Source organism: Musa acuminata, chromosome BXJ3-3 (genome assembly GCF_036884655.1).
Source record: "Musa acuminata AAA Group cultivar baxijiao chromosome BXJ3-3, Cavendish_Baxijiao_AAA, whole genome shotgun sequence".
Lineage (NCBI taxonomy): Eukaryota > Viridiplantae > Streptophyta > Magnoliopsida > Zingiberales > Musaceae > Musa > Musa acuminata.
The window spans coordinates 7,346,774-7,366,170 of record NC_088351.1 but is presented as its reverse complement, the minus strand read 5'-3'; the positions used below and the strand labels follow the sequence as shown (position 1 = coordinate 7,366,170).

The following is a 19,397-nucleotide window of genomic DNA, read 5'->3' as shown; positions in this document are numbered from 1 at the left end:
AATGATTTCTCAACAGTGTGGGCTTTCATCCTCACCACATTTTCTTATAAATCTTTTCCCACCAAACTAACTGCACCATTCCTCACAGCAGTGAAGTGATAGAACTGGGCCAAAGCTAGAATACTTACTACTGAGATCAGACAAAAGCATGGCCTGAAAGCCCTTATTCTTAAGCAAATACTTAATAGGGATTGATGCATGGATGGAGGAATTCAAACCGAAAAGCCAATGAAACAAAGCTCATCAACATTGAACCTACAGATTGATTGAGAAAGAATACATGTAAGATGAAGCACTTTTGTTGATGTTGTCGTCTCCACATTTTCCAAGATGTTGACTCGAACATATCTTGTGTTGGTTTTTTCTGTTGAGATTGGCAAATACAACACTCGTACAAGTTCTTGGGGCTTCGTGTGGGTTGAATCACCCATGACAGGTTCTGGGGCAGCAACGTGGTCTCATGGCACGACGGATGGGACCCATACACGTGGCCGCGTTTTATAGGTCTGACAGACCTGCTACGAGGACATATCATGTAATATCGTGACGCAGCAGATGTCTTTTCTCCTTTCGGCGATTGACCGTTGGATTTGGCTAGTTCCACGCGTACGTATCTCGTTTCTCTTGATCTACTATATAATAGCTGGACCGTGACAATTTGGGCGGAGGACGAACTCTTCGCAAATTCGCCTTCGCCTCCGGACTCTCGTCTCCCCCTGTCTCGATTCGATTCGATCCTGCCTCTCCCCTTCGAATCGGACGCGAGAAAGCGCGAAGGACCATGTCGAGATCCAGAGTCAGACGCGGGGAATTACCCCCGCCGCAAGAGGTTTGGCTGAGATGCTCCTGTTCTCCTCTTCTTGTTCTCCCTCTTCTCCGTGCCACAAAGCAGACTTCGAGCAGTTTTCTCTTCTTTTCTTACGATTCCTCTGATTTTGAAACAAGAACCCGGTCCAAGATCTTAATCTTCTCGAATAAGAGAAAAAAAGAAAGCGAATCTAGATGGAAATGATTACAACTTTGAGGTATAAAAGGGAAATCTTATTGTTTAAAGGGTTGTCAAACCCAAGATTTGTGGAGATTCTTTATATTGAATGTTCCAATCAAGAAATTTTGTCGCAGAACATTATAGTTTTGAGGGATAAGTAGGTCATCTTGTCGTGTCCAGGGTTGGGTGTCTGAAGATTGCAGGAGATTTAATATTTCAAGTTTGCTTTTGAGGTGTAAGTAGGAAATCTTACCATTGCTAGGGCCGATAACTGAAGATGGCCCGAGACTCTTGATCTTGAACTCGCTTAACTAACTTTTTCCTTTTTATGATAGCCTGTTTGAGATTGCTCGATCCTGTTAACGAATAATATTGATTCATTATTCTGGTATCTTTTGTTTCAAGATTCTGTTTATAAATTTTTTGGTCGTAGTGCAGACGTTTATATGTTTAAGCTGTATATGTACTTGCAGACCATAGATAAGTTGGAGAAGATGGTAGATGCATGTAATTTCTATGAAGCTCAGCAGATGTACAAGTCCTTGAGTGCAAGGTGTGGATATGTCTCAGTTACATTAGACGTTTTTTTGTCTATCCTTGCAAGTCATCATTGAAGTGGCTTTCATAGTTAGTGGTGATTTTGAAGTTCACAAGTTCGTCATATGAACATACTTGTAAAGTTCATTGATCTACTAGTTTCTTGTAGTTTAATTGTTTTAATGGTCGATTTTTCAGAGAAATAATATTTGGCATCTATCTCTTTTTTTCCTTCAATTTTCTTTTACGGGATGCATAAGTTAATTTTATGTATTGAGGGGAGGCTAAAAATATTGAGAATTTTAGAAGATATACGGTAAATGAGAAAAGATAAAGAAAGATGTAAGTTAGGAAAACCTTGATAGTGTATATAATAATCCAAATACTACGGGGAAAAAAATATTTATTGAATTAAAGAAAATGAAAAGTTGTATAAAGGAAGATTAGAAATTTATTTTATGTTAGATGTATAAAGGATGAAGATAAAAAGTTGCTTATTAATGATATGGAGATTAAAGAAAATGATTATTTTATTTTTATAAATTATTTAATGAAACATTCTATGATAAATTTACTTTAGAGAAAAAATAATGTGAAATTTAGATTTCGTATATTTATTCGTAAATTTTAAAAAATGCAGTATAGGAAGCTTTAAAGGTGATGATATTAGATAAGAGAATATCAGCTGATGACATCTCTATTGAGGTTTGAAAGAGTTTAAGAGATTAAGGGCTATATTTGTTGATTAATTTATTTAATAAAATTTTGAGTCAAAATAAGTCTAATGATTGAAGAATTCTTCGGGACCAATTTATGAAAACAAAATTTTAAATTGTTGAACTATATAGGAATTCAATGAGTCAACTTATGGAAAACTGAAAAATGATGATTAATGGCAGAATAAGATGAAAATTAAGTATTTTAGAATTAATTTGATCTTATGCTTGGAAGGTTAACAATGATGGTATTTAGTTATTGAGACAACTAATGAAGAAAATATAGTGAAAAAAAGAGATATTTGCTTATAAGAGATATTTTCATTGACTTAAAAAACTTATTATAGATTTTATTAGGGTGAATTTTATAAAAGAAAGAAGAAACTAATAATTTTGTTGATGAATACACACACACACACACACACACACACACACACACACACACATATATATATATATATATATATATATATATATATATATATATATATATACATCTTATAATTATAGGAGATCCAAGGATCAACCTAAAGTATTCACATATAGGATAGACCCTCATGGTGTTATTTGCTGACATTATTGTTCTTTTTGATGAAAAATTAGATGACATTAATTCTAAGTAGAACTAAGACCGAATATATGAAATGTAGTTTTAGAAATACTAAATAAAGGAAACAAGTGTATAGTTAAAGATGAATGAACAGAAATTTCCTATAATTAAAGTATTTAGGCACATTGAATTTATTTTCCAATAGAAAGGATAGATAGATGAAAATGTTGTTTATAAAAAATTAAATATTGGATAGAAGAGGAGAAATAGGCATTCTGGGCAATCATCTTGTTCCCCTTAGATTAAACAAATTATCAAATAATTATACATGCACTAGAATGTTTGGTAGCTAAGAAACAATAGGCACACAATGTTAGTATTATTTAAGGTAAGAATATTGAAGTGAATGTCTAGTTACTAGTAAAAATATAATAGGAAATATTTTGATTCAATAACAATTAGGTGCTGCCACAATAGAGGATGATATGGGAGCAAATAATCTAAGATGATATGACTATGTTCAAGGGGTCTGTAGATAAGGATTGCAATTTCATACCAGAGTACTATACCAGGCCGGCCGGTACATATGAGTTGGTACAGGTGTACTGACATACAGGACACTGGTATGTACCAAAGAGAGAAGTGGAAGGAGAAGGAGAGTATGAAGGAAGAAAGAGGAAGAGGAAGGAAGAAGAGGGAGGCGGTGAAGGAAGATAAGAAGGGAGAGATGAATGAAGAAGAGGAGGTAGTGAAGGAGGAGGAAGAGGATGGAAGAAGGGGAGGCAGTGGAGGAAGGAGGAAGAGGGAGAAAGAAGAGGATGTGGGCAAGGAAGTAGGAAGGAAGGAAAAAAAAGGAGAAGATGTTAGTGGAGGATGAGGAAAAAGAGGTGGTGGAGGAAGAAGGAAAAAGAGGAGGAAGAGGAAGGGGAAGAGGAGGAGGAGGCATGCGGTGGCAGCATAGTGAGTGCGAGTGGTTGTAGGCCTTGTTGCGAGCATGAGAATCGTGCATACCTAGTCCATAAGCCTAAGAGGACAAAAAAAAGAAAAATTGAACCACGTGGTTTGGGTTAGTTACCAGTTGGTGGTTGGATTGGTGCATACCGATCTAACCGTGTCGAGATTTCAGTCCTTGCTATAGATGTGTTAGACAATGTGAGTCTATTAGGATTAGTCGGGTGAAATAGAGGGAGACCTAAGAAGTCTTCCCTGGTAATGGTAAAAAGATATATGATTGCACTCAATATTAGTCGATTAGGATTAGTTGGGTGAAATAGAGGGAGACCTAAGAAGTCTTCCCTGGAAATGGTCAAAAGATATATGATTGCACTCAATATTATTGTAGATATTACATTACACAGAGCTTAGTTGTGGGACAAGATCCATGTACTTGGGACATTATGACTTGTTGGTGTCGAAGGGGAGTAAGTAGCAAATAGAATAATATGATGTGGAAGAAGAAAAGGAAAGAGAAGAGGGGCCACATATGTTGCCTTTTTTTCTCCTTTTTTGGGAGTACCTTGGGTTTTATCCACATGAAAAAGAAACAGTTTCAGGTTATCTTTTCTAACATCAGGCAAATGTTAGTACCAGAAGGCAAACAAGTTTAGGATGGACAAACTGTGTTATGGTGTGCCATTGTTTGCGGTGCATGCAGTACTATTTTGTTCCTTGCACATATAAGTATGTACCTTGAAATGCTGCTTCAGTGTACTGCATGCCTGCTTGACATGCATATGATGCAGTATGATGCTGCAACCTTAGCTCATGCACAACAGAAATACACACCTTTCTACCTTGCAGATGTTGGTTTGTCACATATATACAGCTCAGTGCGTGTGTTGTGGAGCCAGAATCTTAGTCTGTGTGTCTTCTTTTATACGATGATTTATGGTATCATTGCCACAATTGTGTTCATTCTCTAATATATTAACCACTGACTTTCTGATCATTTTTGGTACCAATGCTTGTCAATTTGCAACAGATATGTAGCTGCTGAGAAATATTCTGAAGCCTTGGATATTCTTCAGTCAGGTGCTCTTATACAACTGAAGCATGGGCAGGTTATTTTCTTGACATATTATGTTTTAGATCTCTAGGAAAGGAAAAAAGAGACACTGGTGACATATATCTCGGAGTTTGACAGATGTTATTTAAGTTGTTCGTCACTTCTGATCTGATGTCATGATTTATTTTTTTGTAGAATTAATTAAAATATTTTGTTCATTTCAAGTATAATATTTAAGAGTTATGGAGGATTGCTTTTTTTTGTGACAAAAAACAAGAATAAAAAGTTTTCTTGTAACCTGTAAGTATAAGAATAATTTAAACTAGCAACAAATAAGTTTGTCTATTACACATGCATTTACAATTTCTGTTTGCCATGTTGGAAAAACACAGTTGAAGCAATTCATCTAGGTAGAACATTCTGATTCAGTGACCCATTTGTCCTTGTCAATCTCTTTTCTTAATACGGAAAGCTCAGGATTGTGACATACAGATCCAACATTTACATCCAGATATTATATATAACAGTCATAATTTGTTTAATAATTGAGCCACAGTTGTTGCACATTGAGTAGCTCTATTTGGGTTATCATGGAGCCTAGAGCAGATAATACCTGAGACGAAAGGAAACTAAAGAATGTTGCTTAACAACACAAAACATGTTTTCTCCTGAAGGTTATTTCTTTGGTGATCCAACACTTTGCTCTAATATCATCTTAAACATATACAGGTTACTTGTGGAGCTGAGCTGGCTGTTTTGTTTGTGGAAACATTAGTCAAGGGAAAATATTCCTACAGCAAAGGAACTCTTGGTTTGTTCTTGTTCTATTAGTGCAACATAGAATATAATTTTTTTTGCTTATTTTGTGAAGCGTTTATTATGTTTTGGAACCAAAACTTGTTATTCTCTTTTTAAACACACATAAATATCTCAGTCGTCATGAGTTATGTTGTTTACCTTCACTTTATCTTTAAAGGCCTTATGTTTTATCCTTTATAAACAATAGACAGCAGGTAACGATTTAACAGTCATTTGTGGGTGGTGATTTTTGTTAAAATCAATAACTGCCTGAGGACAGTGTAGACGACTGATGATAAAAGTGCAGCCTGGGGGCTTCATCTGCATTCTGCATTTTAGTTCAATTGCTTCTCCTCCTGTGGGGGTTTCTCCATATGTTTAGTTTAAATGCTACTAAATGCTTTCCAAGGTTAATTGCATGTTTAGAAACATTTTCATATGAATGTTAAATAACTTGGTTTTGTTTACCTGTAAATAATGCTTCTTGTTAAAATTCATTATGAAACAGTTATTCTCTATGATTTTCCTATGTTCAAATATAGGAAATTATGGCGCAGTCATGTTAGAGGCTATAACAAATCATCACGTGTTTAGGTTTCTCAAATAACTTTCGTGTTCTCAGGTAAAAGATCAATGAATGTGCTGTGACAAGTGTAACAGGATTAAATAGCCTTTACCTCTTTCAAAGCTAGCTTCAGTTGGGTATTTCCACTGCTGGTACACTGCTTTCTCTTTTGAATGGAAGGGTTCAAGATCCTCTGTAGCAATAGGCTTTTAGCTGCAACCCTGAGTGGCCAGGTAATCGTAGTTAGACTTTTTGGTTCCTGGTCCTAATTTCTTGAGCATCCGTCAATAGGTCTTTCTCTCTCCTTTTGTAGTTTTTCTACATGGTAGTTCCCATCAAAGATAGTTTGTTGTATCCAAACTCAAATTAGACCTTCTGTTACCGGACCAACTATCTAATTGCCATATTTTTTTTCCTCAAATGATTTTTAACAATGTGATCATAATCCTTAAATGTATTAAAATTAAATAATGTTGAAGATTAACATGTAAACCTCTCAATTCTCATAGAAGCTTAAAGTGATCCAAATCTGGGAGGAAAAGAAATTGAAACAAAATTATGAAAGCACACCAAACACGTAAACATTTAAAAATGTGATGGGAATACTGAATCAGTAATCAAATTAACATAACGTTTTGATTGACAAATAATTTTTGTTTAACCATCCTTTCAAGTGATTTGTTTTTCGGTGTATCTTGTTCGATTGTGGCATCTAAGCCGGATGTTCATCTCTGTTTGTACTTTATTAACATAACTATATATTATAATCTGTTCTTCTGCATCATAAGCTTACAGCTTCTCCTTAGTTTTTAACTCAGTTGATCCTTGGCTTGTAATTTCTGTATTTTCTCTTTTCTATTAGTGCACTTGTACATATCATTGTAGAGTCATTTTTTAGAATTATAACTGTGCTGGTAAATCTACAAATTTTCTTTAATATCCCCTATCAGAATATGAATCAGGGTCTTTTCTTTTGGTGGTATTGCTTGTGATATTGGTTAGCCTATACTTTCTAACACAACAAAGTATCTTTCTTTAAGGTTTTTAAGCCCTCACCAGATATAGTGGATTCTCTAGATAGCCATTTCATAGGTTACTATCATGTATAGGTAACAAATTGTTTTATCTCAAGCATTCCTGCAGGGTGTTATTGCTGATGGTTCACGATGCCCATGACCCAGTAAACAAAAAGAAAATTAAAAAAAGATGATGATTAAGAAATAAATAATTGAAGAAAAATAAACTTCTTTTAGGGACTTGATGAGTACAAAATGCACTTAGTTCTTTTTATGCTTTGCCATGTTAAAGGATTAAAGATATTTTTTCTAGCCTTTATCTGTTCGTGGTCTTGAGTCTTGACTTCATCCAACTTAGATCGTGTTAGGAAAATCTATGATGATTTCCCGAGGATTCCCATTCCACAGCATTTAGAGGATGATGGTGATATGCAGAAACTTTCAGAAGCTTTGATGGCTGCTAAAGTTCGTGTAGAGGGTTGCTCATCATTTTTGAGAGCTGCAATCAAGTAAGTTCACTTTTAGGTCTGGTATCATCAAGTGTGCATTACCCTTTTTATTCTAACAATAATATCCATTATCTTCTCTTAGGTGGTCATCTGAGTCTGGGGCTCCGAAAAATGGATCTCCCCAGTTGCATGACATGCTAGCAGAATACTTGTATTCTGAATCCCCTGAGCTGGTAAATTGAACTGACAATTTATCTTTTTTCAATTGAAAAGTTGTGAAAAAAGGATCTTTGCTTATCTTGATTTCAATTTTCAAGAATGAATACTATGTTTCTTTACTAGCCTAGGTTAACAAAATATTGGTAAAGCATAAAAAATGTACAAGTGTTGATTTAGTTTTGTAGTGGTGTTCACTCACAATGTTTTAAGTCAACCCCATTAAGTTGAAACATGGGAAAAATTAAATATGTATCATTTTGCTCATATCCTTGTCATTGGCAAAAAAAGACTTAAGTGAAATATGGGATGTGTGCAGTGTTTATAGACTAGATGGATAATGTATCACATAACCAGCATTGTGGTGGACAAATTGTTTTAATGAGACAGTTTGGATGAACCAGTACTATGACCTCTTTACCAAACGGAAAGTGCACTTGATGGATCACTTTTAATTATGGGGGATTTGTTTCCTGACAGAATGCCTAGTCCAGGGTGGACTTTTAAGGGAAAGCTGTTGCAAACCAGTAACTAGCATATATTCTCTACAAACATGTAGAGCATTGGCGACCACCTTCTTGTGAATTGGAGTCAATTGACAAAATCTCCTAGGTTATTTTGCACTTAGCCTTCCTCATGGTTTGGCAAAGCTTGCCTCAGTGAAGGAATTTAACCTATACTCCTAGGTAAATTCATATATCCATGGGTCCCTGTTATCCCACTGTAGATCACAATCAACCATAGCATGAAATAATTCCCCCAGTAAGCCATAATGTCCCAAGACTCCCAACTATATAGGGTTTGTTACATGGACCTTTTTGTCAAAGCTGTGTAGTACAATATCCATAGTTGAACTCAAAGCAGTCAGATCTTTTTCTCTTGTTTCTATTAAAGTTTTCTAAAGTCTTTTTCTCATAGCACTGATCTTAATTGACTCACTTTGTGTGACCAAGGCATTTATAAGTCTCGTTGGAGTGTATCTATGCTCTCTTCTTTTATCCTTTTTAGTAGCCCTACATATTTACCTCATCATCCCTACCTTTGTTTTATAAATTTATTTTTGTACATGTTAGTTTCCTAACCAATCAACTGTCTGATCCATAAAGCATGGTTGAGCTTATATTTGTCTTCTAATTTTTTTTTAATCTGAAGGATATATGATTATTATACAAAACTACCAGCACTCCATTTTAACCATCCTGTTTTATTGTATGAACAATAGATTTAGGATACCTAAATAATCATTGGGAGATATTCCTGAGCCATCTTTGAGAGAAGAATCAGGGTCCCAAGCCTTGATCAAAGAGGTAGAACATTGTCCAATTACAGGAGGCACACACATATGGTGTGAGTGAGTTGGGTTGTGTCTGATTAGTGGTCTCAGTACTTTTTTGGCATTTGCATGGAAACCATGCCATAAAGTAGAAGGGTCTAGGAAACAGAATACTTGTAATTAAAACAGCAAGAAAAAATTAAGAAGAAATGGTAATATTTAATTCAGTAAAATCATGTGCATTGATGTTATTGACACTAAATAAGCTTCCCATATATTTTTTTTCACAAGTGGTCCCTTTTTTCCATGTTAGACTTCTCTTTACCTTAGTATACTTGGACTAAGTCCTACATAATAGATGTACGCTGAAGGAACTTTTATCTAAGTAACATATCTAATTGATAATCGAAGTCTTCCCAATAACAGCAATGTCTTCTGTTCATTCATATGCTTATTCAACCTTGTAAAGCCTGACTAGGAATTCTGATGTCAGCTTTCCTTTTCCTATATATCATGCTATGAATTTAAGCCTTTTCTGGTCCTTTTAGTGGCTTTTTAATCTGTAATTATTTGAGCCTTTTCTGGTTTTTTTTAGTGTCTTTTTAAAATGTAATTCTTTGATATCAATTCATATGTTGTTTTTTAAACTGTCATTCTTTTATATTAATTCATATTACAAGGTACTACTAAGCTATCCTGTTTACAAATTTTCCTCGCTTTATTCATGCTGCCAGCATTAACCTCTGCATGCATAATGCTCTCCAGGACATGACTAAAGTGTCAAGTCACTTTGTTCGTGGAAGTGATCCTGAGAAGTTTGCTTCTGTTATAGTAAATTTTATGGGTAAGGTAAGGCTTCAGTAATTTATCTACTGGGATGGAGTTTATTTAAATGTTTATCTGGTTCCATCAATCTTTAAATTTGTCAAATGTTACTCTTGATTTTAAATCTGCCACTTCTTTCCTTAATGTAGAATTCAATCCCATTTGTAATGGTTTACTATGTACAAATAATATATCTTTTCTTAGACATGATAAGTTGATGCTAGATTGTATGCTAGTATTATATATTTTCTTATGAAAAATAGACATTACCCGGTACTTGCTGGTATTCACTAAAAACTAATTTTCGTCAGTGCTTTTGAATTTCAGTAAGATGAGGTTGGCAAAAAGTATATAAGAAATATACTTAAAGTATTTGACATGTCAGATTTTTGATATTTTGTCTTATTTGTGATGTGTAGTGGGCTGTCATGCATGGTCATCAAAATCGAATCAGGACCTGGTCGAAGTCTTGGGTCATTGCTGGTCGGATGGGCAACTAGTCGGACTACATGTTTAATTTAAAATATTTTAAAATATTAAAACTAATAAAAAATATTTTAAAATATATTAAATAATTAAAAAATATATAATTAAAATATTAAAACTAATAAAAAAAGAAAAGTTGCATAGGTCATCATGCATAGTTATCACAATCGAACCATGAAGCGATTGAGTTGAGCCTTTTGCTGATCGGACAGATGGGTCAACTAGTCAGATTTTATTTTTAATTAAACAATATTTTAAAATATATTAAATAAATTAAAATATTAAACTAATTAACAAAATATAGTAAATGATAAAAATGATAATATTGACCAACATTATAATCATAAATGTTTGTCCATATTAAATAACAAATGATAAAATCTTAGTAGTAATTATGTTAATCCAATCCAAAATCAATTGTTTAATGACACAGAAGAAATAGTTTATGTAACATAATCATCATGACTTAAATAGTGTATACGCATGAATTCTTCATCAGGATGGACACTTTTAGTCAAATAGTGTATACGCATGAATTCTTCATCAGGATGGACACTTTTAGTCAAATAGTGTATACGCATGAATTCTTCATTAGGATGGATACTTTTAGTCATCAAAATACCATTCGGTAGTTTTACCTCAAGGAGTCAATTATATTATGATCTGAATTTTCAAACTCATCTTTGTTTGTTGCAATATTTGTTTTATTCTACTCATGTACATTTTGGTCCCGAAATCCAATTTTTCTTATATGGTGAGCTCTAACTTGATCTCCATCATCTTCTTCATCATCATTAAAATCCAAGTCATCAAGATTGGGAGTATCATTTGTCATATCTAAGTAAGGCTAACCCTAATTTATTTTTCAGTAACCCTAATTTCATGATTGACATTAATAATAAAAAAATTTAAGGGCATTTAAGTAATCTTTTGTTGTATTACAAAATCAAATCAGTTCTATGTAACCCAATTGGTTCAAGCGGGTTGTCCAAAACCCAGTCGAGTCGATCTGTTCACTTGGTTTTTCAACACATCTGATCCAATAAGTGAATCAGATTGGTTAATGGTCCCGTTCTCGAATTTTCTGGTTTGACCACTCAATTTGATTTGGGCCTGATAAATAAGTTGTCATGTTTTGATTTCATTGGTTTCTTCTTTAGCTTTTAGGATGCCTTTTCTTGACAGATCATGAATTGTTTGATGCCAATATGGCTGTTAATGAAATGCATTTATACATTTATTATTCTTCGCTCTTCTCTCAAACCTAACCACCTACCTCCCAACAAATTGATTTGTGAAGCATAACTAAGCACAAGATGTTTTACCATTTTTTATCTCTTTGCTCAGTGTTATCCAGGAGAGGATGATATCGCAATTGCACGTGCAGTCCTGCTGTAAGTTCTTAACATCAGATACTTGTCTGTAGTTCCTATGTTTTACAAAATTGGTGTAATGGATTTTATCTTTTGGTAATTGATTTTTTTTCTTGCTTCTAGATATCATGTTTTCCTTAGTTTTGTTGCTGCAGAAACATAGCATAACTAAAGAAATTCTTGTTTTGTGGATAATTGGACGTGTGCTATAGACGTGATAATGAGCAGTGCTATTTAGTTGAATAGGGTTATTCACTTATTTGATCTGCCTAAGTAACTTTTTCTGTGGTAATATATTGTAATTCCAAGACCAAAGAGCACTGTCATGCGATGTTACATGCGCCTGGACAAATGTTTTATCTTGAACTGCATTTGTAGTATCTCTCTATCATTATTTTATTATTTTTATAGGTATCTATCACAAGGAAATCTTAGAGATGCAAACAACCTCATGGATGAGCTTAAAAGGCAACTGGAACAGAAGCAACTTGAAATACCACACTCAGACTTGATCCAGGTTATTGGATATCTGTTGCGGACGTAAGTCTTCTCCATTGCATTATTCCTTCTAATAAACTAAAGGATACTTGAATTTGGTTAACCTTTGTTTATGTGAAGCTCTTAGCTTTGCATTTGCAGGATAGAATGCTGGAACTATATAATTGGTGCAATCAAAAGCCTACTACTGCCATGGTTTCAAATTTCGCCCATTGGGTGGTATTTACTGGTCATGGCTTGAACTAGACCACAGACAGCAGAACTGGTCTTTTTCCATTGATTCTTGCCTCATGCAGTGCACCACCCACTGCCCCACCTTTCCTCCCAGTACTTCCTCTCCTCCTCCTCTGGTCCATCTTTTCTTTTTCCTAGTGCAATTTTCTTATCCCTCTTTTTCTTCTCCTCCTACTCCGCTCCTCTTCTTCTGCTCCTCTCCCCATTTCATTGTCAACTGGTATATCACTTTCTCGGTACCAACTGTATGTTGGCAAATCATGTGTCAGTATATCGGTATATACTAGACTAGTACCAGTCCAGCCAGTAACCATTATGGGTTATGGTACCGAAATTTTAAACCATGACTGATTTATATCATCCAGTACTTTACTAAATTGCCCAATATCGATACCGGTCCTTGGATGGGTTGGTACAGTACCAATGTGGTTGGACATACCATATGTCAGTACACTTCCATATCAACCATTGTGGGTGCAGCTCGTGGAGGGGAGAACTGAGCAAAAGAGATAAAGGGGAGGTAGAGAAGGTGGAAGAGGAGGGTGACACATATTGGTAGGAGGTGGTGATGTGACAATGATGCCGTGGGGAGGAGAAGGTTGTGGCAATATGGGGGGAAAGAGGATGTGGCAGTAATTTAGCAAGGAGATAAAGGAGGCAGAGGAGAGGAGAAAAGAATAATGACTATGACAATGTTAGGATCCCTTTATTTTCTAAGCTTTAAACAATGTTTTATTGAGTTTGTCTAGTTCAGTAATAGTTAGATAGGGGTTTATTTGATATTTATTTTTTTATTAGGAGTCCAAGTCCTTTGGACTCAGGGGTGGAACTCTATAAATATGGATATATCTTTTTTTTTTAATCTATTTATGAAATATTATTCCAGTCTTTTGACAAATCCTAGGAGGTCGATCCCCTCGAAGTGATCATCTCTTTTCTCTCTCTTCTTCTACGATAAAACCTTAGGGGCTCCATCCACAGCTATCATCATCATAAAAAAAAAGAAAGAAGAGAAGAAGCTGACAGTTGCCCCATCTCGCTCGAGCGAGAAAGGGCCATCGTCGCTGCTCCTAATCCTTGACGTCTCGTTGTAGTTCCTCATCCCCTTTCAATAGCGCTCCTTCGAGCCCTCAGCAGGCATCGTCGGCAGTCGCCCCATCTCGCTTAAGTGAGAAAGGGCCATCGTCGTTGCTCCTAATCCTCGGCGTCTCACCCACGCAACGACAGAAAAAGGGCAAAGCCCCCATCGCCTCCTCACACTTTCTGCCGTAGCTGCCGATCACCGTTGTTTCCTCCTCCGTTGTTAACTAGCCGCGCGATCGTCGCGGCTTCCCAATCGAGCCCTTCCTCGCTCGACGTCCATTGCTAACCAACCGTACAATCGCGGCGGCTTCCCAATTGACCCCTTCTTCCCTCACTTCGTTGTCGCCGCCACGCTTCCTGTGCGACTCATCTTCATCTCCTCTGCTCTTGCTACAAACACCGCTGCATAAAGGCTACGGTTTTCGTAGGGACCCTTGGCGCTCCCACAACCTTCTTTCCTGCCAGCCAGTGCCCATCCCAACCGTGTGGTTGCAGTGTCCCGTCCCGTCACAGTTGCGTGATTGCCTCCCAACGACCACAGCAAGCCCTCGGCGGTGCTGCTCCTAGCCTCTCGGTGCCCAAGGCTTCATCGATATCCTCGCAGCAACCCTTCACTCCCACAATGCTGCCACCGACTGGCATCACAACAGTAGCACCGAATATGGCAATGCTGATGCCCTTGACTCCACATTAGAAAGAGGAGTTGGGGATTACAGATTTACAGTCCTACGTAATGGCTACCGACAACTCAATAAAAACCCAACTTGAAGCTTTGGAAACTAGGTTTAAGAACCGACTGTAGGAAACCCGTAATGATTTCAAAAGGAGCATATTGGAGAGCTTTAGCAAGTTTCAGCAAGATGAAAATTCAAGTCTTATGCTATCCACGAGAAAAAGAATAGAACATAAGCTATCCACGTATGAAGGTGGAATTTCCAAAATGGGGAGATGGGGATCCGACCAATTGGATCTCTAGGGCAGAAATTTTTTTTGTTTTCACAGAACTCCAGAAGAATCCAAGGTGGAAATAGCTTCAATCCAACTAGATAGAGATGCAATCCAATGGTATGATTGGTACGAAACCTGCCACGAGGTCCCCTCGTAGGAGCAATATAAGAGAGAGCTTCTCATTCGCTTTGGACCATCTAAATATGAGAATGCTGATAGGCAGCTCGCTAAAATTTGTCAGATTTCTATCGTACTAGAATATGATAGTAGATTTGAACGATTGTTAAATCAAGCCAGAGATTGGAACGAATGGCAACTGGTGGGAACATTTATTGAATGACTTAATCCGGATATCCGATGTGAAGTCAAAGCTCACCAACCCAACATAATGACAGTTGCAATCTCATTTGCACATCTGCATGAAGAAAATTCAGCAGGGAGAATCGTCGAAACAAAAGTGACAATAAACAAATGATCAGCAAGCCAGTTTCCCCATATATTCCTAGCTAAAACCCTAACACCCGAAGACTAACCCGAGAAGAACTCAAGGAGAGATCAACGAAGGGTTTGTGTTGGCACTGTGATGAAAAGTGGAGTAGGGAGCACCGATGTAAACAATAGCAACTTCTGATTATTGAACCAATTGGGGAGGAACCGGAAGCTGACAATGTGGACTCCGATTATGAAGGTATGGATTCTGATGAAGATGTTGGACTTATTATACATACAGTGCATGCATTAGTCGACTATTCTAACCCGCAAACTATGAAAGTTGAAGGAACTTTGGAACATCAGCATGTTACAGTTTTTATTAATACTGGTAGCACTGACAATTTTATAGACAGTAAGGTTGCTAATTGATTGGCCTACCACAATCAAGGCCGTGACAAATTCAAAGTAAGATCGCTGATGAATGGATTTTAACTTGTGATAGCAAGTGTTCGAAGATAAAATTGTTTATACATGGCCAAGAGTTGCTTGTGGATTTCTTTTTGCTACCCTTGGAAGATTTTGAAGTGGTGCTTGGAATTGAATGACTATCAATCCTGGGTGATGTTTCTTGAAATTTTTCTAAACTAATTATGAAGTTTTTTATTAATGGAAAGCAAGTGATCCTAATGGGAAAACGTGGAAGTAAGGTCACAACTGTCACTAGCCATCGGATGGAGAGGGTTCTTCAGAAGATTGTAATGACTACTACACCGAAAGGCCAACCTATTGTTTACACTATCAAGAAGTGGAGATCGTACTTACTTGATCAACGGGTTATGATGCACCACAGATATCCTATGACTGAACTGCTGAAAGAGAAGCTCCTAGAGTTTGATACTGCTCAGCCTTGAGAACAAGGCTAATTTGAAAGGAGAGGAATTGTTAGGATCAAGGTATGCAATATCGTACCATACCGATGTTTCGAGGTTGGCTCGGTATGGTACGGTACCGGTGTACCGAGCGGTACACCAGGGCATACCGAACAATTTTATATATTTTCTTCATTACTGTAGCACTGCTACAGTGTAATACTGTAGCACTGTCGCGGTACCGGGTGGTCCACGAACCGGTATGTTATCGAACCGGTATGTACCGCCCATACCGGGCGGTACCATTTGGTATTGCATACCATGATTAGGATCCCTTTATTTTCTGAACTTTGAATAATATTTTATTGAGTTTGTCTAGTTCAATAAGAGTCGAATATGGGTTTATTTAAGATTTATTTATTTATTAGGAGTCCAAGTCCTGATGGACTCATCGGTGGAACTCTATAAATATGGATGTATCTGTTTCTTTTCATCTATCTATGAAATATTATTCCGGTCTTTTGACAAACCTTAGGAGGCTAATTCCCTCAAAGTGATCAAGGAGGTTGATTTCCTCGAAGTGATCATCCCTTTTCTCCCTCTTCTTCTACGATAAAACCCTAGAGGTCTTGTCAGACAATTGTCAAAACTTCTATAAGGTTTCCCACCATAAATGATGATGTCTAGGAATTTTTCTACAATTTGATGCATATACATTTATTGTCACCTCTATTCAAAAATATATTTGCATGCTTTCACATGCTTCTATACAAACCTTCTGTTTGTGGAAAGATTTATTGTCCTTTTTCACATTCGCTAAAGCTATACATTTCTTTTTGCACTCTTGGAGTCTTGGAACTGATCTCCTATATGGAATTGCTAATTTGTTGATTGAAGAAACTTCTGCATGTTCTAAGTGCTAGAGCATGAGCAACTTGATTTGTATGCTTGCTTTATATATATGCAATGATGAGTTAGTTGTCTTTTTCTTATTAAGTATTTTTTGTCAATGTAATTATTTTGTTGCATGATGGTATTACATAATATGTTTATCCATATATGCAACTGATCATCAATCTGTGTCATGTGAATCAGGTTGGAAAGAGATGCTTTTCCACTGTTTAAGATTTTAAGGCAGAAGTACAAGTCAAGCATAGACCGGGAAACTTTGTTTGATGAGGTAATATCTTTTTCCTTGAATAGGTTAGTATTTTCTAATGAAACATGCTAAATCTGCTTCCAAAAAAAGGTGAAAAATCATGACATACCTGTAGGATGTAGCAGCACCTTTTCCTTCAATCTCACCTCCTGTCTTCTGAGACTTGGCAAGGGGTGGCTTGGAACTCCTGAACTGTCAAATAAAAGGGAGTTAGTGATAAACATTTAACGTAAATGTCAGTTTTAGTGGACTGACACTCCAAAAGTTAGGTTTAATTCTTTGATTCATACTTATTTAGGCTGGTTTGCCCCAAATAAACAGTGTGCATTGGTCACTGTGACATGGTGTCAAGGCCCTCTGTTGGTGCTATCAACATGTCAGCACAAGATGTTTCACATGGTGCCACAGTTACAGCCTTGAGCAGATGTTAGTGTGTATTTTTTTATTTGAGACCTAATAGAGTGAATCTTGAAACTAATAGTCATTGACTAATTTCATTGATGGTGTCATAGAAAATGAAATATAATTTGTAGCAATAAAAAACACTTTTTTTATGTTAGTTTGTTTTAAGTGCATTGTTGTTGAGGTAAGGCCCGGCACAATGGTGAGGTTGCTCTTCTGTGACCTGGGTGATCATGGTTCAAATCTTAGAAATAGTCTTTGCTTGCAATGATAAGGCTTCATATATTGACTGTACTCGAACTGCACATTGGTGGGAGCCGGCACTTGGACTGTGCTATATTATATACATTTAAGCTCTCTGTTGCACTGGTATTTTGCTGATTATTTGGTCTACCTGATAATTCTGTAGCTATTAGATGAAATCGCAGAAAGGTTTTATGGTGTGCGACGCAGAAGTGGCCTGCAAGGCATCTTTGGTGATCTCTTTAAGGTGGGCTATGATATATATTGATTTTAAGTGATACTGGTTATCCTTGTTTGTTTACTAGGAGATATGTGGATGAGTATATAATGGTACTTTAAAATGCAGTACTCTAAACAAGAACCATATATGATTTATAAACTCAGCAGTATGGCAATGATTTCAAAGATTTCAATAAAAACTCAACTGACATTTTCACAACTGAAAAGTTCTGCTCCTTGTCACGTATTCTTTTGCTTCAGAGAACACTTATGTGATCTGACTTTCATCTTATATTAAACTTTAAATCAAGAACAAAATGATATCTTTTGAAGTGAATGCTTCTAGACAAGATTATATCCTTGTGTGAGAGACTGTGCACTATCGGGTTTAACCAATAACTTGTCTTGTATTCTAACTTCTAAGAGGCATAAAAAGGCTGATAAGCTGCTAAAGGAATATACTTTTTAGTTCTTACAAGGTTTGACAAATAAACTTTGTATTATTATATGATTTCCTTTTTAAATGCCAGTTTCTTGTAATGTTAACCTAAAGTTTACATGTGAAAGTTGCTTTAGCAAAAACAGTATGCACCTGCCACAGTAGTTGCAGGGTTAAGATGGTCTATAGGAAAAGTCCATTTAGTCTATATAATGCATATATGGAACATTGAATGATGATATCTATTTTCGACAGAAGACTCAGTAATAATTGTTCATTATTTTATACTCATACAGAAGGTAGTACTAACTTTTAGTCTATAGAATGCATATATGGAACCATTGAATGGTGATTTAGTTTTGACAGAAGGCCCAGTGATAATTGTTCCTTGTTTTATACTCATAAAGAAGGTAGTAACTAATTCAACTTTTGACGCAGATGATGTGAGGGCTGGCTTCAGTGTGAAGGTTATATTCGAGTCATTAAGATTTCCCCTTCTCTTTTCTCTTTCCAAAGAAATTGCAGAGGACATTTGAATGTCATGGCAAGATGCAGCCTATGTTTAATTCTTGGAAGGAAAGGATTTCCCTGTAGCAGGTTTGCGAGAAAGATGAGAAGATCTGGATCGATGAGCTGAAAGATGCCAAAGAGGATATTTCTCTTTATGCGTAAGGGATATTTCTCTAATATCATGATGAATTATGAATTTTTGGTGCCTCCAATTTCTGAATTTCTTGATATATGTCTTGTGTGGTGCTTGATTCTTGATATTACTATGAATTATGTTGGAGTATAGTGTTTCATGGATTTGTGCCACCCTCTCTGTTAAGTTGAGATTCAGGCTAAGCGTTTTTTTGTCTTTTGATGCATTTATATAAATTATGAAATGTTTTCAATATATTAAATCTCTGCGTCTTGTTGGTGTTGGATTTAAGCATGACTTCTACAAATATGTCTGCTGATCAAGTAATACTTCAGATTAATGATCAATCCCTTTGTAGATTGTTCTTACAAAAAAATAAGATGTGGTTAAATCTTGTTGCTTGTGTACTGTATATCAAAATGTAAATATTT

At 36.2% G+C, this 19,397-nt stretch overlaps 1 protein-coding gene across 1 annotated transcript; it reads left to right on the top strand.

Annotated features, from left to right (window-relative positions):
* The first annotated feature begins 676 nt into the window (after positions 1-676).
* LOC135633751 (protein GET4-like) lies at positions 677-19,126 on the top strand. The gene is made up of 12 exons (XM_065143623.1): positions 677-829; positions 1,462-1,541; positions 4,773-4,851; positions 5,526-5,607; positions 7,534-7,684; positions 7,767-7,857; positions 9,879-9,962; positions 11,772-11,818; positions 12,209-12,337; positions 16,957-17,041; positions 17,832-17,912; positions 18,762-19,126. Exons 1-12 carry the CDS (start codon positions 782-784, stop codon positions 18,768-18,770), a joined length of 966 nt encoding a protein of 321 aa, XP_064999695.1. The 5' UTR covers positions 677-781; the 3' UTR covers positions 18,771-19,126.
* Positions 19,127-19,397: the final 271 nt, after the last annotated feature.

Bases quoted from the DNA above. Each gene is read 5' to 3' on its own strand.
- LOC135633751 (XM_065143623.1), top strand. From the start codon at position 782: ATGTCGAGATCCAGAGTCAGACGCGGGGAATTACCCCCGCCGCAAGAG. The intron at 7,685-7,766 runs GTAAGTTCACTT...ATCTTCTCTTAG, and splicing joins TTTTTGAGAGCTGCAATCAA to GTGGTCATCTGAGTCTGGGG. The intron at 17,042-17,831 runs GTAATATCTTTT...ATAATTCTGTAG, and splicing joins GGGAAACTTTGTTTGATGAG to CTATTAGATGAAATCGCAGA.